This window comes from Crocuta crocuta, unplaced genomic scaffold (assembly GCF_008692635.1).
Source record: "Crocuta crocuta isolate KB4526 unplaced genomic scaffold, BGI_CrCroc_1.0 scaffold154, whole genome shotgun sequence".
NCBI classification, from domain to species: Eukaryota; Metazoa; Chordata; class Mammalia; order Carnivora; family Hyaenidae; genus Crocuta; species Crocuta crocuta.
This window is the reverse complement of record NW_027530545.1, coordinates 3,637,303-3,662,131: the sequence shown is the minus strand read 5'-3', so window position 1 is coordinate 3,662,131 and position 24,829 is coordinate 3,637,303. Positions and strand designations below refer to the sequence as shown.

General features: G+C 35.9%; 1 protein-coding gene across 3 annotated transcripts in view; it reads right to left on the bottom strand.

Moving 5' to 3' along the window:
• Positions 1 to 5,537: 5,537 nt before the first annotated feature.
• The window catches only part of STAM2 (signal transducing adaptor molecule 2), a 44,828-nt gene continuing 25,536 nt past the window's right edge, over positions 5,538 to 24,829 (bottom strand). For 2 of the 3 annotated variants that reach the window (XM_077767769.1, XM_077767767.1), the window contains 7 exons: positions 18,337 to 18,431; positions 15,125 to 15,207; positions 14,896 to 14,983; positions 13,856 to 13,910; positions 10,080 to 10,233; positions 7,311 to 7,480; positions 5,538 to 5,898 (listed from right to left, as the gene is read on the bottom strand). In XM_077767769.1, coding sequence (XP_077623895.1) covers positions 5,670 to 5,898; positions 7,311 to 7,480; positions 10,080 to 10,233; positions 13,856 to 13,910; positions 14,896 to 14,983; positions 15,125 to 15,207; positions 18,337 to 18,431 — 874 coding nt within the window. In that variant the 3' untranslated portion in view covers positions 5,538 to 5,669. The remainder of the gene's footprint in view (positions 5,899 to 7,310; positions 7,481 to 10,079; positions 10,234 to 13,855; positions 13,911 to 14,895; positions 14,984 to 15,124; positions 15,208 to 18,336; positions 18,432 to 24,829) is intronic. The other variant, XM_077767768.1, reaches the window with a different exon arrangement.

Sequence of the window (24,829 nt, the reverse complement as noted above, 5' to 3'; positions counted from 1 at the left end):
CTCCTGCTCGTGCTCTCAAAAATAAACATTAAAATAAAAAAAAATATATATATAGTGCACTTTTCTCACACTTGGCTGAAGTTACTAGGAGGGAAAAAAAAAATCTGTAACAACTGAAAATCACCTCTACATACACTGATACCTATCATATCTGTTCACCATGCAGAACTATCTCCTAACTAGATAGCACTGACTCCTCTTTAGGTATGTGACACATGTGATGAGAACAAGGCTGTTACCTTTCAGGACTACAAACTATAGAGCTATGGAGTTGATGAACTGCAATTATAGGACGTGGGTCCTAGAAATGATTGCCATAGGGTACATTATAGCAGTGTCCAAAAGCAGTCGGTGAAAGAAGTCCCATGGTGTTGGGCCAACTGGATATCTATCTGCAAAAGAAGGAAGCTGGATTTCCTACCTCACATCATGTACAAAAATTAACTAAAAATGAAATCAATGGTATAATTGTAAGAGCTAAAACCATAAAGATATTAGAACAGGAGAAAATCTTCATGACTTGGGTTTGCAATGGACTTTGCAGGAGGAACAAAAGAAAAAAATAAACCGGATGTCAACTGGATGTCATCAAAATTAAAAACTTTGTTAATCAAAGAACATCATCAAGAAAGTAAAATGACGACCTATGGAATGGGAGAAAAGACTTGAAATAATGTATCTAGTACAGGTCTAGTATCCACAATATATAAAGAACTCTTACAACACAACAAAAAGACAACCCAGTTAAAAAATAAGCAAAGGATTTACATACCTTTCTCCAAAAAAGAAATACAGTGGCCAAAAAGCATGAATGATGCTCAACATCATGAGTCATTAAGGAAATGGAGATAAAAATCACAATGAGGTACCACTTCACATCTACTGAGATGGCTATGATTTTTTTAAATTAAAAATAAGTGCTGGTGAGGACATAGAGAAATTGGAACTCTCCTGCATTACTGGTGGGAATATAAAATGAATGGTTCAGCTGTGGAATAGTGACAATTCCTCAAGAAATTAAACATAAAATTACCATGTGCCCCACCAATTCCACTTAGGTATATATCCAAAAGAACCGAAAACTAGTACTCAAATACATATGCACACGTGTTCACAGCAGTACTATTCACAATAACCAAGAGATGAAAACAACTCAAGTATCCATCAACAGATCTATGGATGAACTATGATATATGAACCTTATATAGTGGTATATGTGGAGATGAACCCTGAAAACATATAGCAAGTGAAAGCAGACACAAAAGGTCTCATTTGGGAACTAGAGGTAGTGATTGCACAACATTGTAAATACACTAAATGATACTGAATTGTTCACTTTAAAAAGGCTAGTTTTATGAGTTCACCTCAGTATTTTTAAAAAGGTAGCTGGTGCCCTAGACGAAAAGGTAATCAGTAGAGGTCACTGACTTGCTGTAAAAGTATTGGAAAGCCTTTATTTTCCTCATTAGGATAAGAAATGGTGTACAATAAGAAAACCAAAGTCCATTCTTTAGTAGCCTTTATGGGAAATACCCGTCTACCAGTTTTGTCTTCTGTCTGCTTGCTTTGAACATTTCTCCTTTCATTCAATACCCACTACTCAAGATGGACAGAATCATGGATAGTCATAAATCATAATCTTGTTAACATCTCTGGCATAAGAAATTATTGAGATGTGATGTTAAATAAAACAGTAAAATGGGGTTATCAAATTGTCAGGGATCAGTTTCATTTATCCATGCAACTTCATTAGAATATAGAAAAGATGATAAAAGTGCTACTACTGGACTACAGACATTTGTCTCTGAACTCGTGACAATCTTAACCAATCTTATAAATGTTTGAAATCGTTGGTACTCAGATTTTGCTGTATACTTTTATCTGTGTTTCTTAGTTTCCTAGGGCTGCTATAACAAAGTTAGTGGGGGGTTTTAAATGTTTTTATTTATTTCTGAGAGAGAGAGAGAGGTAGTGTGAGCAGGGGAGGGTCAGAGAGAGAAGGAGATCGAGAATCTGAAACAGGCTCCAGGCTCTGAGCTAGCTGTCAGCACAGAGCCTGACGCAGGGCTCGAACCCACGAACTGTGAGATCATGACCTGAGCCGAAGCCAGACACTCAACCGAGCCACCCAGGCGCCACCAAATTTAGTGGTTTTAAACAACATAAATGTCTTCTCTCTCGGGTTCAGAGGCTAGAAATCAGAAATGAAGGGGTCAGCAGGGCTGTGTCCCCTCTGAAGACTCTAGAGGAGAACGCTTTGGTGTTTCCTCCAGCTTTTGGTGGCCCCAGGCCATCCCTGACCCGAGGGGGGAATCACATCAATCTGTACCTCCATCTTCACAGGCCTTGTGTGTCTGGGTGTCTCCTTGTGTGTCTGGGTGTCTCCTCTTACAAAGATGCCTTAAATCGAGGATGACCTCACCTCAAAATCCTTAACTTCCTACATCTGCAAACTCTTTTTCCAAATAAGGTCACATTCTGACATTCTAGGCAAACATGAATTTTGGGGGGACACGATTCCTCCCACGACACTATATAAGCTACATAATTTCTCTTTTTGACACAGTAAGGTTTTTAGAAAACTCTAATTCAAATTCAGTTTGGTAAAATTAGAAAAATTCTTCTGGGGGAAACGTAAAAAAAAAAAATCTATAATCTCCAAAAGAAACTAAATTGTACTAACAACAAAAAACTTAAATCCCTAGAAATGAGTCCTCCCTTCATTTATTGACTAAAACTGTTGTAAGGTAATAAAAATTATTTTCACAGAAACATAGCATGATAGGTTGGCGCCATATTATTTATAACTTATTACTTACAAAAATAACTTGAGCTTTCTCATCACAACAGTTCAATAAATCCTCTCCTAGAAGAGACTAGACGCTTAAGATTTTTACTAAGGAAAACTTTTTAAAAGACCTAAGCCATAATATTTTTAATATTCAAATTATAATTTTAAAAATTTTGGAAGGTGAAACTTTATAATCATCTTCAAAATGTAATGAAATTTGTTATGCAGTCAGGTATCAACTACTTGAAATAGCATCAGATGACAACATATATGCAAATAATTTCAAATCCTAATTGATAAATATTATAATTTAATATTCAGGTAATCTTGTAAATTACCAAATTACAAGACATTGTTGGTAGACTGTACATTTTCCAAACTATAAGAACATAATCCCACTGCTTCATATATTTTAACACCCAAGGGAAATTCTTTCTACATTGATGAAAAGTGATTTTATTATAAATTTTCAGAAATTTTTTCTAATGTACCAAGATTTCATATGAAAATGCAGAAGTTATTTTAATTTTTTTATAAAACAGCAAGTATGAACCCAGTGTAGAAATCCGATATTAGACAATTCCTTTGGCAGAAAACATTTAATTATAAAGAGGTCTTAAAATAAATATAACCCATAAGATCATGGAAAAGAAAGAAAAAGAAAAACCCTGTTATTTCCTATTTTGTGTACATTAAAAATATCTTAGTACACAGATTTAGTAAAATTTTTATACTATCAACAACCTGCAACACAAAATTCATTACAGTATGGCCAAAATAAAATTGTTTTTAATTTAAGAGGGAGAAAAAGCTTCTTGATGTATAAAATTTCACAGATAAATGCCAATATACACTATTTATATACATGTCGCCTGTTAGCATTATTCCAAAACTACATTTGGTGAACTTAATTGGCTGATCCCAATTTAGTGGGTGTGCCATATTTCTACTAGTTCAAAGACTTATGCAGAATTAAGCTTTTACAATTCAGAACACAATTATACATGAAATATTTACAGAAACATTAAAATAACTTTATTAAATACTGTTTGGGAGGAAAAACTGTTAAGATTTTTGATATATATGCAAACATGAAGTATTATCAAGAGCAGCTTTATAAATGCTTTTTATGTTTTGTCTTTAAATAGAAGTTTCATTTCCAAAAAAATAAGGTGCCATTTTAGAATTTTTTATAAGTGTATAAATGAATTCACATGGAAGAAAAATACTGGATGAAAAAAAGAACATGACACACTCAAGGTTAAAACTTTCTTTTCAGTTACTTATATCTGAAATGAGACAATGACATAAATTAGGCTTTCAAATACCGCTTGTTTTGTCCTTTAAATGTAGACCAAGTAGTATGCAGATTTTTATTTTAGGACACAGTTTCTTTGAAGAAAGAACATACTTATAATTAAATTTCTGTAAATAGATAAATGATAAAAATTTCCAGCACACTGTCTTCAAATGGATTCTTAGCAGAAAGATTAAGGGCTTTCTTTGAAAAGCAATTTAGAAATCTTACTTCCAGGCAAGTAACCACTTAATGTCCTTTGTTTTCCGAGTCTAATACCATGTATTTGTAAGCATATGTATTCACCATCTTCTATTCTGTTGTCTCAAAACTGGTAGATGATGCAGTAGTGTATGAATTTTTAGGAGAAAACAATCCCTACTGATTTACTACTACCTAACTCCTACAGTATGTGGAATCTATGAGCACTATAAACTAATTTATAAAATGTAGGCTTCAGAAAAACTGTCTGGATAGCTTCCCTATCAATCTATTGCCTGCTATTATCCCACAGGCTCAGAATTATCTCTGAAAGGAATGGCCAAATTTTTCAACAGCCTGGCATAGCAATGGTTGTTATTTGAATCATTGAATCACCTCTTTAAAAAAACAACATAGCAATAAGAAAACACTTATTATCCATGCTTCAGATATATCACATCAAATTACTAGGAATGTCTCATTGCTCAAATTCACATGTGATCCGTAAAAAGAAAATGCAGCATCTCTGCACACACCACCCTTCAGGAAGGAAAACAAGTGGACTTTATCTTCATTAGAGGATGGCCAAAGTCACTAACCTTTAAAAGGTCATTAGTGGCAATTCTAAATACAAGGGAGTCTTGTTAGAAAAGAAATGTTTGTCTCCAGGGAATGGAAATGTTCTGTGGGGCATTCCTAGCTCACTGCTGGCAGGGCTGGGAATCGCTAAATGCTTTCTCATACATCTGCATTTACATGGTCTTCACTGTTAACAACAGAAAACATTTTTGTTCCTTCCAAACTGCTCTTGCTTCCGTCGACAATTATATGCTAATTATTACTCAACGTGCCAGAGAGCATAACTGACAGGACAGCGAACACAACCGCGATTTAAGGAGCCAAGGGAAATGTGTTGGCAAGCTAAATCCTCACCCAAAAAGAAGTTCGCCTTTTAAAATAATGGTCGGTGGGGGACACTGAAAAAAATATGCAGACAAAAAAATATTCAAAGGTGTGAGGGCTCTTCCAATTATCATGACATTTTAAGGATAAATGGTTTCTTGAAAGTAAAACTGTATCTCCTGCTGTTTAGTGTCATAAGGCTACCGACTGGGTGTCCAGATCTGTGTGGAGAGATTTGAAGGTAAGACAAGATGAACTGGAAGCTACCTGAAGCTGCCTCTGGTCCAAAGTTGACTTCAAACAAACTGGACTGAAAGAATCCTTTCATGGCCTAGCAGAGAAAGGTAAGTTTTTGTGCTTTATTTACTCATGGTTTTTCTGAGTTGAGAAAAACTATTTTTTAAATACTTTCAGATTAGAATCACCAGGGTCAAGTAATACACATACGAAGGCTTTTGAGAAAATGCGTGGTTTGTTCTAAAGAAGAGGCTGCTGATGGTAATTTGTTTGCTGCTGTGCAACTGAATGAGCTGGAACCGCCACCGGAAAGCCCGCCAGTTGCGGCAAATTGGAAGTAGCGTTCTGGTAAGATGGCATATCCGCAGACATCCCCATCTGCTGTGGATAAGCAGCTGTACCAGTAGCTGATTGAAGGTTAGAGTTCTGGTTCATGTAAGCAGGGTTGGAAACAGTGTCTTGTCCAGTGCTACAGACAAAATTTTTAAAAGAAAACCAGATTTACATTGCATTATCGAGGTCATGGTCAGAGATCAATCACCACGAGACAAGAAAAATTCTTTTTCCACCTTTTTAAGTTTATATAGCTCAGCTGTTCCGATTATAATTTAATTATTCCAACCATCCAACACTGTTAATGTAATTTTAAAATCTGGTAAGGAGAAACTACTCAATAAAGAAACAAAATATAAGATTATATGGCCTATTTCATTTTGTTTTCTCCAAAATCTTTCACTGCAAACAATCTCTTGAGGAGATGCAGACTGTTTCTCACAGTGGTCTCCTTGGTCAGCTATAATGAGAACAGAACCCCGGCTCAAGAACACTTTCAACCATATTCTCCCTTCCCCCAATCCAGCATGGTCTCAACCCAGCAGGGAGACCACCTCTTTTCATCACACACTCTTCACACTTTCCTTTGAAGGATACTTTCAAAGCTGCCCTCTTAATTTAATCTGAACCTCTACATAAAAAATCAGAAGGGCAAGGAGAACAGTGTAATCCACACAGGACCCTGAGTCTACCCTCAAGGTAGTCTTGACCTATAGTTTACTTATTAACATGACACCAAAACAAACAAAAAAATAAGTTGAGAAATCACACCCAATTGCAGGACTTCTGCTTGTTCCTATAGTTTCCCTAGCATACTTTTTAAAAAGCTATATGATACATAATTTCAAATTACTCAAAAGCACTGCTGACAGGATTAATGTCTATACTGCTCCCATTTTTTTCTCCCTAATTTCTAGTGTCACACAGAACAACAAAATTTTCCATTTTAACTGATCTAAAAACCAGTGTGAACAGGTTTACTTAATTTTCTGTAAATATCTAAAATGTATACTCATGGAATTTGGGTGGGAAGAGACCTCAGAGATTATCTACCCATGACTGTATTAGATGAACATTTTATATCGCTAAGCAAAGTTAATAGAAGGGAATTTTTAAACATGATTTTCAGAACAGAAGTGTTAGTATAAAAAATCAGGCCACAAATTCCACAGCTCACACACACCTGGGAGTGAGAGTAAAGTCTGCTGATATTCAGGACTGCACGCAGATATAAATATGCCTGGGACTACTTTACGAGGCTGATTACAGCACAGTGCTGAGCATATCATGGGCTTGATCCCTGTTAGGGACAGTTACCTTTATTTTGTCCCAGGGAACCAGACTATAAGCCATGTCTGGGGTACCATTTTAGTAGGGGTATCAAAGCTAAGAGCAGCACCATTCTAACTTCATGGGATTACGAATGGGAAGTTCTAAAACTTCATCTCAATTATTATTATTATAAAAAGGTCAATTCATTCTCATTATGAAAGTTTGCCAAAATTTAATGTATATAACCACAAAATAACACAGCTCCCCAACACTTACCTTAAATACGGAGTCTGTGCAGGCTGTGTTGTCACTGACGAATTTACATTTGGAGGCAGAGATCTCAGTGGACCAATCTGATCTGGTCCTAGGCTGTAGCTTTGGGCAACAGTGACTTGGTGAAGGCTTTGACCCATATAGTTTCCACCATGTGACTGAACTGGATATGTCTATTAACCAAAGAGAAAAAGTTGACTGATTTCTCAAACATCTGCCTAACATTTTTAACACTTTAAAAAAACTTAAATAAAATACACTGTTATCGTTCTTCAGGGAGCAATCTGGTTCTACCAAATATCTACCTTAGTACAAAAGGTGGAGAGCTTCCAAATTACAGTGCCAAATCCATGGAAATTTATGAATTATTTTATTGCTCTTTTATTTTGCAGGAGGTTGAAAGGAAAGGAGGTGGCATATTTTTAAGCAGCAGGCTGGAATCCACCCAGGTTGCCTATTCCTCGGTAACCTGCCTTGCTGCAGAGCCACAGGAAACTATACACTCCCTTGAAGGGGCAGCCCATCATCACTTCAAGTCACCATCCAAATGATGAACTTCACCCTCTTCCCAGGATGATTTATTCAACTCCTTCCTAAGAATGAAACTTGGGAGAAGAATAATAAATGGTATCAGGGCAGGGAGCAGATGCTCTCTAGTCATCTCTCCTTTATTCTCTGCCTTTACAACAAACGGGACAAAAGTAAAGATGATTTTTAATTTTTAGGTAAAGGAGAAGTTGTATCCTCAGGAAACAGCATAATTGTCTAAGTCTCTCTGGATATTTTATGTGCCCTACCTAATTTTCAAGGTAATATCTCCTATAACGACCTGCCTACCAAATACAGCATTCAAAACAATGCATATACTTAATAAATATTAGACAGTGATTATCATCACTTCAGTTTTAAACAAAGCTATCTGGGGTTTTTTTTCTTTTTTATCTACATACAAGTTTTTAATTCACTTACACAGTTGTGGGGATTTCAGGAAGCAATTTGAACTATGGGTAAACAAAGCTACTCGTAAAGACCACTGACATGAAAATTTAGCATGCTAGAAGTGCCAAATCAACTTTAATGTAGTTGCAATCATATTGCTTCCTTTGCCAAAGCATAACAACCACTGACAATACGCTGGGACTGGGAATGGACCTCTGCTGCAGTGTAGGGCTCCTGAGGGGCCTTCACAGAATCAACTAATGGTGTGTTACTCCAACTCTTTTAGTATGGAGTTTTTTTCTAGTTAGAATACGAACTCTGAGTATTTTAAATGCTGTTATACATAAATAGTATATGAAGAAGTTATGTGAAAAATCAGAGAGACACAAAGCTAACTTTTTAAAACACTGAGTTGTGCAAAACACAGACCGTAAATAGTATGCAACTAAACACAAAAACCTGATATAGGAACGACAAATAACTCTTTATAGACACACAAAGAAGCAAATATAGCACAGTTCCATCATACAATGGTAGAGACACTTCTTTTTTGTTCCACAAAAAAGTTCTCACAGGAGCAGCAAATAACTCGTTGAAAACAAGCAATACTACATAAACTCCAGCTGTCTTCTGCACCCAGAAGTCCTCTCTACCCTCTTTCACCATTTTCAAAAGTTCGGGACATGGCATATTTGATAAATGCATCTTGTCTGATGTGACAGTTACCATAGTAACTATTCCTTTTTACTTAATTATGTCATGTCAAGTCATCTAGATTATGCACCCACATTCTATCTTTTCTCCTTGGTGTCTCCTTCACACACTCCTTTACATATCAGTTCTCATAAATTAACATGAATTTTGTTCACCCAAATTCATTCTGAATTCAGTTGCTAAGTGGGTAAAATTTGAAAAAGACTTCAGAATGCTTGATAATGATAAATTTAAGTATTCACTTCAGCAGAAGCAGAGACCAGGTGTAAAGTCCTAGAAAAAGAAGCTGTTCGTGAATGGCTTATGGAACCTGCACCTATAGGCCTGCATCATATCCTTGTCACGCATGAATTTTTAACAATATGTCATGCAACAAAGAAAAAATAGCATGATCTGAGGATAAAAGAAGTTCATTAACTAATAAGTCTTTACTAATCATGTAAGTCAAAGAAATCCTGACAAATTTTAAAAGAAATGTTAAATCTTGCTTGTTGAGCAACAGGAACTGCATCAGTATCTCATGAAGACGACTTTTGAGAGGTCAGGCATTGTCCTAAATCAAAGGACTTAGACTTTTTACTTAAATAAAGATTTATGCTTTATATTTACAGAAGCAAATGGAGAACCATATCTCCCATCATATATTTAACGGTCTCTTTATTCATGTTAAAAATGAACTAAAATTATTCGCAAAATATCAGTATCTAATTTCTCCTGGCAAACACAAATTGTTTAGCCCATATATATTTTTTACTATCAAAGATGAGTTTTATGATTTTATTCATGGACCACAGAAATTTTATTTATTTATTTGTTATTATTTTTAATGTTTTATTTATTTCTGAGAGACAGAGACAGCATGAGCAGGGGAGGGTCAGAGAGAGAGGGAGATACAGAATCTGAAACAGGCTCCAGGCTCTGAGCTAGCTGTCAACACAGAGCCCGACGCGGGGCTCAAACCCACGAACCGTGAGATCATGACTTGGGCCGAAGTCGGATGCTTAACTGACTGAGCCACCCAGGGGCCCCCAGAAATTTTAATACCATGTTAAAACATCTTTTTTAATTTAAAACTTTTCTTCCCCTAATTTTGAAAAATATTCTCAAAACTACTCTCACCTGCATTGGCATCCCAGGTGATGAAGGTGGGTAATGTCCTGGAGGATGGAGCTTTGAGTAGACTGGATATACTGGTGCTTCATTCACCAACCTGTTATATAGTTCCAGGGCTTCCAAGACTTTTACATTCAATTCAGACAATTCTGAATGCTTCCTGATGCAGAAGAAAAGCACCTACATTTTCTTCAATGCCTTCAAGCATGTATTTAAGAACATAAACTACTTTTTAAATTTAGCACATCTTCCATTTATATTTTAAAAGGTTCTTTATATACAATGAAAGAATATTCAGCATGAAAAATGGGAGGAGGAATTACTGAATTCTCATAATAACTAGGCTAATATGACTTGATACTATTAGGGAAAATCCCTTCTACGCCTCATAAAAATGCAGTCAATTCGTAAGTTTGGTGCTAGGACAATTCTGTTTCACATGTTATAGGTTTCTCTTGAAATCTCAATTACAAAGAAAAATAATTTCTCAATTTTGGAAGAGCCCAAGCCTTAATTAAAAATCTAAGTAAAATAAAGTACTCGGGCAAGGTCCAGAGCCTGCTCTGAAGCACAATATATCTGAAATAAAAACACACAAACAAAATTACAAATTTTCATTTGCTTATATTCATTAATGGATCAAACGAAAAAATCCTAATAATTATCCTTGAAACTGCAAATGGAAACAATGAATATATAAACGAATCTCTACTACTCTTGTTTGTTGGTTTCTTTTGAGAAGGGGAATGAAACCAGATACTTATTGTGTAAATAACAAATCCAATTAAGAGCATTTTCAAATCTGCCCAAGGAACTCCAGTCAAATCCTTCTGACTTGGTACAACTTTGTCTGTTCCCCTGGAGAGTAATAAAGAACTCCCATCGCAACAGACAAGTTTATACAAGTTAAATGGCCACTTCATGTGGCCCCCACAAGCCTATTTATTAAATGTAGCTCTTCTTATATATACACAGAGAGGCTCAAAAGACAAAAGCGGAGGCAGACCACCAGACCCAGGGCTACCAAATAAATGACCTGGACTGAGTCCTATCACCTTATCACCTTTCCTCTATTATAATCTGTTACGTCTGATACAAACAAAAAGATGCAGTTTCCTGTCTTGCATTTGTGACTATATAGAGCAGGTCAAACTCTATTTTCAGAAATACCATTTGTAAACCATACAGAAAGGATGAGAAATTAGTGTCCATGCTAACAAGTATGTGACTAAGAATTAACCATGGGTATTTGGTCCACATAACCCAGTATACTGATGCAACACCAGGAGCACAAAGAAATCACCTTTAAAGATTCAAGACATAACCCCAAAGCAATTAAATTTTTACTGAACTGTGCCCAAACAGTATACTAGCACAAAGAAAATGGAGCAGAAGGTGTGGATCCCTCCTTCAAAGAAACTGCAATCTATTAGACAAGATGAAGCCCATGGAAAATATCAAACAATATAAGATGGCATTTAACTGCAAAACTATATAAAATTATAGGAAACAAGAGTTTAGAGGAGGGGGAGCCTAACTTGGGTGGTGGTAGACTGAAAAGGCTTTATGGAGAAGCTGGGACTTAAACAGGCACCCAAGGAAGGACGGAAAGGCCCAAGTAACAACAGAAGACTAAGTCAGGTCAGTGGGACAGTGCGAATTAAGGCCGGCAAAAGTAGTGAGAAGGTTACACAATGGAAGAATGAAAAGGGCAATGTGATCACTGTGGTAGAAAATAATTTTCGGAGGGCAGTAGGAAATAAGGTTAGAATAGTCTGGAACACTGTTAAGTTCAGACTATGGATCTCTTCAATAAATCTATCTAAACTTTTTTGGAGTCAATTTACATATTTGCCCAATGTAACTTCTTAGTGTGATAAATGCTATAAAATCTCATTCTAAACAATTACAGATAGGCAAAATTTCTTTTTTGGACAGTAAACTGTTTTTCTTATTAGGAAAAACAAACTGATGATGATCCAGTCAAGGGGAAAATATTATTTTATTCATCTCTGAATGCCAGCAAGGATAAATGGTCAAAAAACTTTGTTGAAGAACAGCAAGCATTTTCTAGAACACGAGCTGCATCTGTAGTCAGTAGTCATGGAAAGGACAATGCCATCTGGCCTACTCAGAAACTAAAACTGAAGACAGAACTGGCTAACAGGTAAGCTATGACTCAAAAAATTAACTATTAGAAATGGTCACTTTGATTTTTAATTGTGCTAGCTAGATCTTTTCCTTTAAAAATATTCCTTTTATCAATAAAAAATAAGATTGTATATACTGTCATATCCTCTGTTTTTTCATTACATACCTTGATATCTTTCCATGTCAACAGATACTTATCAATGACAATGCTTTTTATTGTAGAATGTATCGATGTGATTTTTTTTAAATCAATCTCACACTGAAAGACATTTTAGTTACTGCCAACTTTATTTTTATAAATCTAATTTCACTGTTAGAAATAATACTGTGAAGAATTCTCTAAGAGTTAAATCTTTTGCATATGTCCCTATATATGTAGTATGGGCCTGAATTTACTGGGTTAAAGATTATGGACTATTTTTAAAGTCCAGAAAGGTTTGTAATAATTGTACTCCCAGCCACACCTAAAGTAATACTGACATTTTTTTTTTTCTTTTTTAAGTTTATTTATTTTTGAGAGAGACAGTGTATGCAAGTAAGGGAGGGGCAAGGAAAGAGAATCCCAAGCAAGCAGGCCCAGCTGTCAGCATGCAGCCCCGTGTGATTCAAACCCATGAAACCATGAGATCACAACCTGAGTCAAAACCAAGAGGCAGACGCTTAACTGACTGAGCCACCCAGGCGCCCGTGACATTTTTTGTTTTAATCCTTTTCAGTTTTGTTATTCACTGACCATTAACACCCTTGCACTGAAATCAAAATAGGAGATGTCTAAGTAGATATTTAATGCTTTTTCCAAAATAAGAATAAAATATGATGAAACTACCACCATCGTTTCATTAATTTTTGATGGGGGGGTTATTTTTCATTTCTGTAGAAAATATAAAGAATTTGTTAAAAAAATGTCTCATGGAAAAAGATTATAATCTTTAGTGACTCGAAAAAATCTTGCTACTACCACCCTTCTCTGGTAAATGCAGATAAGAAGTAGTTTCTGTTCTTTTTGTGCAAGTTTTATACTATAGTTCAATAAACAGATTCTAGAAAGGGATGATGATGAAACACTAAAGCCTTATCCTTATAAAAATAAACAAAAACCTCCAAATGCTAATAGTCTATCCTTCAGGGCTGCTATTTCTAAGGAGGAGTAAGACTACGTGAAATAAGGAAATTAAAGGGATAACAGAAATACAAGGAAGAAAAATGAGGAGAGGTATATAGACTGGATTTAGCTTCACAAACACAAGGGAAATTTCATTTGAAAGCTTTACAAATACTACTTCTCATCACGTAATAAACAATGCGTGCCTAAGATCCCAGTTCTCAATGTGTGCTCTACTCAGCTTTTATTCCTCACTCCTCATTATCCCTCAATTCCAGCCCAAGTAAGAAAATGAAAGCTGGCACCCTAAGAAGAGTGTCCAATTCTACATATACTACATCACCATGCGGGAAAATGCTACCAAAATAAAAAGTACCACCTTGCTATTCATTTCTAAGAGTTTTGCAAACTGAGAAACAATTTCAACAGATTGAACAGCTCCACAAAACTCCTTTAGTCTAAAGTTTTACCAGAAAACAAGTAGTCAAAAGAAAATTATACTTGTTTTTCCCTTAACAAAGAATCTCACCTATCAATCTCTTCAAGTTTTTCATCTATCATTGGACCCATCTGTTGGCAGATATCTGTAAATACAAAAATACTTTTGAATCTTGAAACTTAAACCAGTTTAAGTCTATTTCAAAAGAGTTTAACAATGGAGCACACCAATATATAACACCATGCTTAATACAAAGAACATGAAATTTATTCTACAGAAAAGACTATGAAAGACCTAGTTTTAATACTATTCAGCACCAATATTAATATCACTTGACCAAAGGCAAAGTCAAAATCAAAGAGAAATCCTACCACGTTATCTGAAGTGCTAAGATTACGGACTATGAAATATGGAGTTATCTCAAAATATGGAAAACTATTATTAGCTACGTAAATGAACTTGAATCACAATGTATAAAATATATAATTACATACAGATTAGATATGAACTTTTTCATGTATTTAAGTCATTTCAAGATTAAACATTTTGCGCATTTCCAAACGTAATTTCCAATCCAAATGTACAGGATACAACGCATAGTGTGGCATCCTGTATTCATAACTAGACTTTATTCTACAAAAAGATTTAAGAAGATTTATCCATTTATCAGAGATTTTTCTCCCTAAGGATTTAAAAAAAGGCATAAAAACACTTGTTTTAATTGTTTCAAATTTCTGGGGATTAAAAAGACACATCGTGCATCAAATGACTGCATTACCAAGTTAATACAGACCATGTATAATTTTGCCCTTTAAAATCATGATACAAGAGAATTAAAAAAGAAATAAGAATTTCTAACATTTTGACTCAATTAATTTAATACGTTCTTATTCTTAATTCTGTCCTTTTTTGGACTGGGGATCTCTTCAACCAGTATTCCCTGGTGGGCTTACAGAAAAACAGACTTCCTTCTTGAACAGGATAGGCAGGTTTGTAACATCTTCCAAATTGTATGTCCACCAGAGAATTCTAATTTACAGATGCAAACACAAGGCAGAAGATATTTAAGTCATTATAAAAATCTAAAATATTAAATGACAACTAAGTAATCCCTAACACTCATTAAGTACCTTCCAAATCCAAGAGGTCTTGGGAGTCTGGTTTTGAATCTGTTGGATCTATACTCTGGAGGACCTGCAGGGCTCGATCCATCTTATCCTGAAAAAGTAAATGGACACTTTAAAAATTCAAAAGCTTTCATTTTACTGAACATAAAAATTACTCTTTCCAAGTATTTTCAAGGATAATAGATTTTAAAAGTATTGATGGGTTAACTATTGAACAAAAGAAGAACTCTACCTCATCTATATAAACAGGCTCAGGCTCTGATTTCTTAATTTCCTCCTCCTCATCATCAATTACATTCAATTTGTCCACAGCTGCTATGGAAACAAAGTAAACTTTAAGTTCCTCAGCATTTACTTTGGTATTTTAGTCACTGATATGTAAGTAGCCTGTGATTATCCATAAGAAAAAGAAAAGGAAACTCTTTAGTCATCACATTTCATAAGTAACATACATTTTTTTCATATGTTCATCCATTCACACCACATTTATTAGCCCTTACTATGTGCCAGCCACTGTTCTAGGCTTTGAATATATATGAGTGAATAAAACAGACCAAAATCTCTGTCCTAATGGAACTTACCTTCTAGTGGAACAAGTGAGCAATATTAACGGGAACTGTCATTATAGGCATTTTCTGAAAAACTGAATGTTTTTAACACTAGGGTTAGAGTTAAATATATGAGCTCCTTCAATACTCTTTCTTTGCTATAAAAATGTATTTCCCATATGAACAAAAAAACACTCTATTTCATCTTCACAATGAGAAAGAAATACCCAATTTCCACCTAACTTTGACAATAGTTTTAAAGCAAGGGGGGAAAAAAATACCTTTCATAAAGAGATTAGAAGATAATTCATAAATACACACACCCAGAAAACTATTTAAATGTTCACTAGAATGTTGCTATAATGTACTATATTTAATAAAGTAAATTTTGATAAAAAATAAAATTATGATAAAAATCTACCTTGCCCCAATCCAAAAATCTCAGTTTGCTCTGTAGGCCACAGAAGGCATTGAAGACACTGTGTTCTCTCTGAAGAATATTTAAGGTTTCCAATGAAATGTATACCCCTCAGAAAAGAGAAAAATCTCTATAACCAAAAGATTTTTCAGTTCCAACAGTTAGTCAAATATGTGGCTAACTTTTAAACAGGTCCTAAGGAGCAGAGCTCAACATAACATGAGGATGTACTGAAAAGCCAGAGTATTTTTTACTTTTCAAACCACAGCTCAATCTCTCTGGCCCCTGCCAAGGGGAAATTTCTATGTAGGATCCCCGGAGCATGGTCTTGCCGAGTTACTAAAAACAGTGCCTCCAATTTTCATAAGTACTTAGTGAGACTAGAGGAATAAAAAGTATAAATCAGTCTTTAAATGAGTCTTTTTTTTAATTTTTTTTTTAATGTTTTATTTATTTCTAGGAGAGAGAGAGACAGTGTGAGCAGGGGAGGGTCAGAGAGAGACAGACTCTGAAACAGGCTCCAGGCTCCGAGCCGGCAGTCAGCACAGAGCCCGACGTAGGGCTCGAACCCACGAACTGTGAGGTCATGACCCAAGCGAAAGTCGGATGCTTAACCGACTAAGCCACCCAGGTGCCCCTTTAAATGAGTCTTGACATCTCTCAACTCTAACTGAATGCCATCATCCCATACAGAAATGATATTATGCACACAATAGAGCTTTCACAATTTAAATGTTTTCTCTAAAACCGATAATACAGACTAGCACCAACATGTCCTGCAAGTGAGTCAGTTGAAGTATAGGTAAGAGCAGGGTGGCTGACCATGGCTGAATCATGGTCATAAACCTCATAAATCATCAGTCTCCGTTTCTTTATCTATAAAATGGAGTAACAAAAGTGCCTAGCTCACAGCCTTGTGAGGATTAAATGAAATAGTGCAAGCCAAGGACTTTGCACAATACCTAATAAATGAGTACTCAAGGGGAGTCTGGGTGGCTCAGCTGGCTGAGCTTCCAACTTCAGCTCAGGTCATGATCTCATGGTTTGTGAGTTCGAGCCTCATGTCCGGCTCTGTGCTGACAGCTCAGAGTCTGAAGCCTGCTTTGGACTGGGTCTCCTTCTCTATGCCTCTCCTCTACTGGTTCTCTCTCTCTCTCTCTCTCTCTCTTTTCTCTCTCTCAAAAATAAACAAACCTTAAAAAAAAAAAAACACTGTAAAATAAATAGGGGGCACCTGGGTGACTCCGTCGATTAAGTTTTTGACTTCAGCTCAGGTCATGAGCTTGAAGTCCCTGAGTTTGAGCCCCGTGTCGGGCTCTGTGCGGACAGCTTAGAGTCTGGAGCCTGCTTCAGATTCTGTGTCTCCCTCTCTCTCTGCCCTTCCCCCTACTCTGTCTCAAAAATGAATAAACATAAATTTTTTTTTAAATTTTAAATAAATAAATGAATAATCAAACACCACTGAGCTGTTTTATTTCTGATCATGAACAATATTCGTAATACAATTATCTGTTCTTTACATTCAGTTCCCCTCACTTCCTGCCTACATAACAAATGGACGCTTTCTCTGCATGGTTAACAGTAGAAGATCTGAAGCAGGAACCTACAGTCTTAATTATACTGCTTTATTATTGCTTCAAGTTCCCAACTTCCCTGATCAAATCAAGGTGAGGAAAAGTCTAAAATTTAAGAGTACTCCTAACCCTTGTAATCACACTTGGCACTTGTTAACCAGCCCCCACCCTGCCACCTACTCCCTTCAGTACTATGGTTCAGTGATGAATAAAACCAATACTCTTTATACTGAATTGACACACACAGTCTCTTAAACCATAATTAGGCTGATTTAAATATTTACATGGCCATCACAGATTGTTTTATGCATTCTATGTAACTATACACATTAATTCTCAAAGGGTTTAAAATAAAATAAGAAAATAATTCTTAGAATGGACCTGAGATAAATTAACCCCTTAATTTGCTAAGAAGTAAGTTAATCTGTACTGTCTATAAATAATTTAAAACAAGAGTTAAATGCCAATCTACTTTATATTCAAAATTGAACCAGGGCGGGGGGGCGCCTGTGTGGCTCAGTTGGTTGAGCATTCGACTTCGGCTCAGGTCATGATCTCCCAGTTCGTGGGTTCAAGCCCACATCGGGCTCTGTGCTGACCGCTTGGAGTCTGGAGCCTGCTTTGGATTCTGTCTCCCTCTCTTTTTGCTCCTCCCTCGCTCACGCTCTCTCTCTCCTTCAAAAATAAACAAACATTTAAAAAAAAAATTGAACCAGGGCACCTGCCTGGCTTAGCTGGTAGACCATATGACTCCTGATCTCAGGGTTATCAGTTCAAGCTCCATGTTCGGTGTAAAAATTACTTAAAACAAAAAACAAACAAACAAAAACCTGAACCATCTGAACCATAAAATTCAAGGGTAAAAAACTTTAATAGATTTACTCTTCCCAAAAATTTAACTTACCTGCCTCAGACTCTATGTTTAAATTAGTTGTTACAAAATTAGATGGGAAGAGTCCTACTCCTCTGTGATTTTCTCCTTTCCACCAATTGGCATCACTGAAAATACAGTACAAAAATGTCATTTATTCCTCTACATTTTAGCACATTAATGTCAAGAAGAATTAAAATAAAAATTAAATTTAGCTTATTTTGAAAATACTAATTCACCAACTATATTTAAAAACCATTCTTAAATTTAATAAAAGATATAGAAAAGCACAAATAAAGCAAACATCCATATTCCTATATTAAAATTCAGAACCGATTAGCAAGTGGTCGTATCTGATTCTGGGCTTTAAAAAAAATAATAAAAATTATAGGCAACACTGAATCCTCTTTATCAACAACCCCAAGTCCCAATCCTATATCTAACCTGTCAAACCACTACCATAAAGCTGGTGTATGGCCTTCCTGCAAGTGTATTTTTTATCTGTTTACAGACACCTATAGCAAAGTCTATAGATATATTAACCACTATAGAATTTTACAATTCACATTATTTTCACATCTTGTTTATCCCTTTTAAAGACCCATTCTACAAATACAGCATATTAGATTTCTTGATCCCCATACTGATGGACACTTAAATATTTCCAGTTTCACCATTATGAAGATTAGGGTAATGATCATTCTAGATTCTAGGGCATAAAAGCAACAATTCTTTAGGCTTATTCACACACATGGACTTGCTCAGCCAAAGGATATAAACATTTTCGATTTTACCAAATATTGCCAAATATTCTCGAAAGTGGTTGTGGCTGTGCACCATCCTCCCTTCCTGAGCAGCAGGTAAGGATGTCTTTTCCCCGCACCCGTGTTAACCGTCCAAGCAACACTTGCTATCAGACAGGAGAGAATCTTATGGCTGTGCTCATCAGCACTTCCTGAGCATCTGCATGTTTTGCTGACCATTCAGACTGCCTCTTCTGTAAGCTGCTCATTCATGTTTTCTGTGCATTTTTCTTTTCCCACTGGGCCATTTATCTCCTTTCATGGATCTGTAGGAGTTCTTTATCTATTCTGGATAGCAACGGTTTGTCTGAATTATGCAAATGGCCTTCTCTCAAACTGTCACTTGTCTTTTAACATACGTTTATGGTTTCTTTTATCTCATGGTGTTTTTTGTTCCTGTAATCAAATTTAGCAATCTTTTATGGTTTATAGTTTTCTTAAAAGAAATCTTTCACTTTCCTTAAACTACTAAATCTATTTTCCTATATATATACTTAATAGTTTTAGGTTTTCTTTTTATCTCTCCCCCGTAAGTCTTTAATCGTTTGGAATGAAACTGTATGTACTATGTGAAGCTAAATCAAAGTTTTATTTGTACTGTATAAAGAGCTATTCATCCCAGCAAAATTTATTGAACAGTACATCACTTTTTCTACTGATTTATGATATCCTATCTTAAGCAGGCTGCTATCTGTTCATGAGCAGATGGATCTGGATTCCATTCTGTTGAACAGCCTATATATTTATTTACTACAGCTTGTTAATATGCCTTGATACTTGGCAGAGAAAGTACTCTGTCTTGCATACTTTGATATTTCCACATTAATGTTAAAATTAAAACGTTTTCAAGTTCTCCAGGGGAAAAAAAAAAGTCCTGTTGGGATTTTAATTAAAAATGCACTGGGGCTAATGGGCGGCTCAGCTGGTTAAGCGCCAACCACGTCTCAGGTTATAAGCTCATGGTTTGTGAGTTCGAGTCCCATGTTGGGCTCTGTGCTGACAGCTCAGAGCCTGCAGCCTGCTTTAGATTCTATGTCTCCCTCTCTCTGTGCCCCTCCCCTGTCCCCACTCACACTCTGTCTCTCTCTCTCTAAAATAAATATTAAAAATTTTTTTAAATTAGAAATGCCTGAATTTATGCATTAATATGGAAAAAATGACATGTTTACAACATTAAAGTTTTCTTCACCATGAACATAGTATCTCTCTCCATTTATATTTATATAAATAGGGGTGCCAGAGTGGCTCCGTCAGTTAAGCATCCGACTTCGGCTCAGGTCAATGATCTCACGGGTCATGAGTTTTGAGCCCCACATCAGGCTTTGTGCTGACAGCTCAGAGCCTGGAGCCTGCTTCAGATTCTGTCTCCTTCTCTTTCTGCCTCTCCTCCACTCACGTGCTGTCTCTCACTCAAAAATAAAAAATAAAATAAAACAAAATAAAAACATATTTATATAAATACGTTATATATTTATATTTCCTATATCTTTCAAAGAATTTTATAACTTTCTCCATAAAGTCCTTACATATCTTTATTAGGTTTATTTAGTCCTAGATCACTTATAATTTTTATTATTACTGAGAATGGCATTTTTTTTCTATTTTATAAATAGCTGTGATTAAGCACCCAGTGATTTCTGTATGTTGAGCTTGTATCCAACAACCCTGACAAACTCTTAATTTTAATAGTTTGTCTACTGATTCTCTTGGACTTTCTATATGGACAATCATAGAATCTAGAAATGATAATCTGGTCTACTCGTTTCCAAAAATTTGACTTACTGAGCACATATTGTTAAAAATGAAACTTCAGGATGAATTAAGTTCTAGGATTCTGAAACATCATTTCATTTAAAAAGTACCACACAGGGGTCTCCTGGGTGGCTCAATCGGTTGAGCTTCCAACCAGCTCTTCATCTTGGCTCAGATCATGATCTTGCAATTTGTGGGTTCAAGCCCCACATCAGGCTCCGCACTGACAGGAGTCTGCTTGAGATTCTCTTTTTCTCCCTCTCTGCCCCTCCCCTGCTTGTGCCCTCTCTCTCTCTCTCAAAATAAATAAACTTTCACAAAAAGGTACCCTAAAGATGCAAGCTATATATCACTCAAATTTTTAAAACCAGGAAATAACTGATGTACTGACAGTTCTAATATATCATGTCTGCTGACGTCTATTTAGAATGAAAACTTCTCTTTTTTTTCTTAATGTTTTTATTTATTTCTGAGAGAGAGAGAGAGAGAAAGAGAGAAAAACAGCATAGGCAGGGGAGGGTCAGAGAGACAGGGAGATACAGAACCTGAAGCAAGCTCCAGGCTCTGAGCTAGCTGTCAGCAAAGAGGCCAATGTGGGACTCGAACCCACAAACCGCGAGATCATGACCTGAGCCAAAGTCGGACGCTCAACCTACTGAGCCCCCCAGGCACCCCGAGAAATTACACACATACTTTTTTAAATTAAACCTTCCATTTAAAACAAACAAACAAAAAAAAAAGGACAGCTGAACTCAGAGCAATTTTTATATAAAACCAGAAACCCCAAACCTGTGAAATGGACACACAGATTTTATTTGACCCTATCAGCAATTCTATGTGTAGCCTTCCCTAGCCTTGATGAAACGTAAAAGTAGACAAAACAACCAAATGCCATGTTAAAGCATGATGACTCCTTCCGAGCTCTAATCCAGCTCTATATTCTCTCCACTGTCAATGAGGTGATTCTTTGGAATGTTAATGACACAAAATACTGTTCGTTTTTAAATTTCTAAATTAAGGTAATTCAGCACTGTAATTTTACGTAAACTGATAAGTAAATGCAGCATTTATATTTAGATTATACTAAAAGAATAAATCACAGCTGAGTGAAAAATGATAAAGCAGAAACTTCACTGTCAATGAATTGTTTATTCAGTTAACACTTATACAAGACTACTAAAGAGAGGACAAGTGACCTCAGACTAAGCACTGGAGTTACGAAGCTAACAGAGATAGGGTTTCTGCCCTCAAGAATGAAAATCTAGTGCAGGATATTTTAACCCTCTCATTCCAACTAAGAACACATTACCTTGCTTTACCTTATGGGATTTGTTTTCTCCTTCTCCCTTCCTCCCCAAATCAACTCATGTAGCAGAAGAGACATATGCAGAGAAGTGACTACAGTATAGTATGAGAAATGCTATTACATTCAGGGAGGTATAGCAGCACAGAGAAACTATTCCTAACTACTGGAAACTAATCACAGAGAAGATTTAAAGGCTTCTCAGAAGATGTAAAATCTACATAGGTTTTGAAGATTAATTAAGCAGGCATTGCCAGGAAGAAAAGGAAATTAGGGCTATGGAAATATAAACGACATTCCCTATTGCCACTATGAATAAGAAAGAAAATAAAAATACAGAGAAACAGAAAACTTTGCACACTAACAAAAAACAAAGTTATCTTGGCTTATTTTAGGTCTCAATCCTTCTAAAGCCTGGACTCCCTCGCAAATCGTCCTTGCAAGTAAAGTTCCTTTTCTTTTCTAAATGTGTCTGCCTCTTTTGACAGGGGTTTCCAGGAAGACAGAACCAAATGTGCAATGCCACTGTGGGTCTAATCACAATATGGCATTTTTGAAAATGCAAGAATTCCACCTGATTATTTGAAATAGTACATAAAGAACAAGGAGTGGTGACATAAATCTAAAAATGTAGAAAGTAAAAAGTTTTAGTATACTCTATTAGTAAGAAATGTGTGCCTTTTCTATTAGCTCAGTGTTTCTAAAGCTAAAGTCCAAGAATGATGTATCTTCAAGCAACTTCAAGTTCTATATGTGAAAATTTTAATTTTAACTGAAGATTGGCATTTAACTTTAAAACCCAAGTTTGCATTTGCACTCAAAAACCTTTGCAAAGATGATCCAGCATCCAGAATGATATTTAACCTATAGGTGTTAATGAGCAGGTCTATGGCAATCTTAAGACTAGGGTACCCAATCAAATGACTGCAATCAACCTACATATTCCATCATCTTCACATTAATTCCTTAGAAATTTTTAATAAAAAAGTTCTTTTTTACAGTGTTAAGTCTCCACTGAAAATAGTTTTATAGGAGCCTAAGTTGATAAATGAATTTGTGCCTAATAAAACATGTGTGAAAAGACATATGCAGCACGGCAACATAACCCTTCACTCACGGCAAGCCTGAATGTATAGCATAGACGCCACGTTAAGAGTCTAATGCCACGGGAACACCAAATGATGTCAAGGGATACAGTATGGATGAAGGATTCACAGCAATTACAAAAGAAAAAGTAACTCAGAGAACTGAGTTATCACAGTATAGGGTAGTAGAAGCCTGCTGAAGATAAGTGAAAAAGTATCTGTGCCATTACACAGTACCCTATAAGTAGCAATTTATTTTACAATATTTTCTTATGAAATAAAATACTCCAAACTTGAATCTTAGAGCAAAAACTACACATTTTGTAGTTTTCTTTCCATTTGTTTATTAATATCTTTAATTTTCTAATTGTATAACAGTATCTGAAGTATAAACCTAAGTTCTTTTGTATATATTCTAACTAAAACTACGCTAAGAAGCCTGACATTTCAGACTGTCAGTGTTCAGAGCCCACACTACTTATTCTTGTTCTTCTTTTTTTTAATGTTTATTTATATTTTTTTTTAGAGAGAGAGACACAGAGAGCGAGCAGGGGAGAGGCAGAGAGAGAGGCAGACACAGAATCCAAAGCAGGCTCCAGACCCTGAGCTGTCAGCACAAAGCCCAAAGCGGGGCTCGAACTCCTGAACCATGAGGTCATGACCTGCACCCAAGTTGGACACTTAACCAACTGAGCCACCCAGGCGCCCCTATTTATTTATTTTTGAGAGAAAGAGAGACAGAGCACAAGCAGGGGAGGGGCAGTCAAAGAGGGAGACAAAAAAATCTGCAGCAGGCTCCAGGCTATGATCTGTCAGCACAGAGCCCAACGCAGGGCTTGAATTCACAAACTACGAGATCATGATCTGAGCCAAAGTCAGATGCCCAACCAACTAAGCCACCCACGCGCCCCAATACTTTTTTACTCTCACTCAGGAGTCATGTGTTCCTGAGTCATGTGTTCCATTCTCCATGATTTTAAAAAAAAGCCTTAAAATAAAGATTATTTAACAGACCTTCCTTTTTCTATTCTCAATTTCTTGCAAAATTTTTCTTATTCCATCAAAACCAAAGTTCACCTAAAATGAACTCCCAGGTTAAGCCTACTTTTCCAGATGCTTGTACCCCGTACAAATCTGGTCTCTTCTGGACCATTGCCTCTTTTATGGCATTCACAGTCTGTATTCCATATAAATACCTGTGTAGAAATTTCAAATCCTTTAGTCTAGATTTTAAACTTTAAATGACAGAAATTGTGACGGAAGGTACAGTAGCAGATTAAGAATTAGGGAAGAGCTGAGCATGCTTTTGGTTGGTTTCATCAAAGATAATATAGCTATATTTCTTCCTAAGTTTTTTTGCCAGTTATTTTGATGTATACAACTCCCAGTGCAAATGGATTCAGAGGACTAAATCTTTATGCTTCACAACTGTGATAAGTAACATTATTTAATACATCTTTTAACCAAGATATAAAGAAAATTACAATTTAACAAAACAATAAGAAACTCACATTACCTAGTCTAAATAACTTTTATTTTTATTTTTTAATTAATTAATTAATTTACTTTGGGGGGGGGGGGGA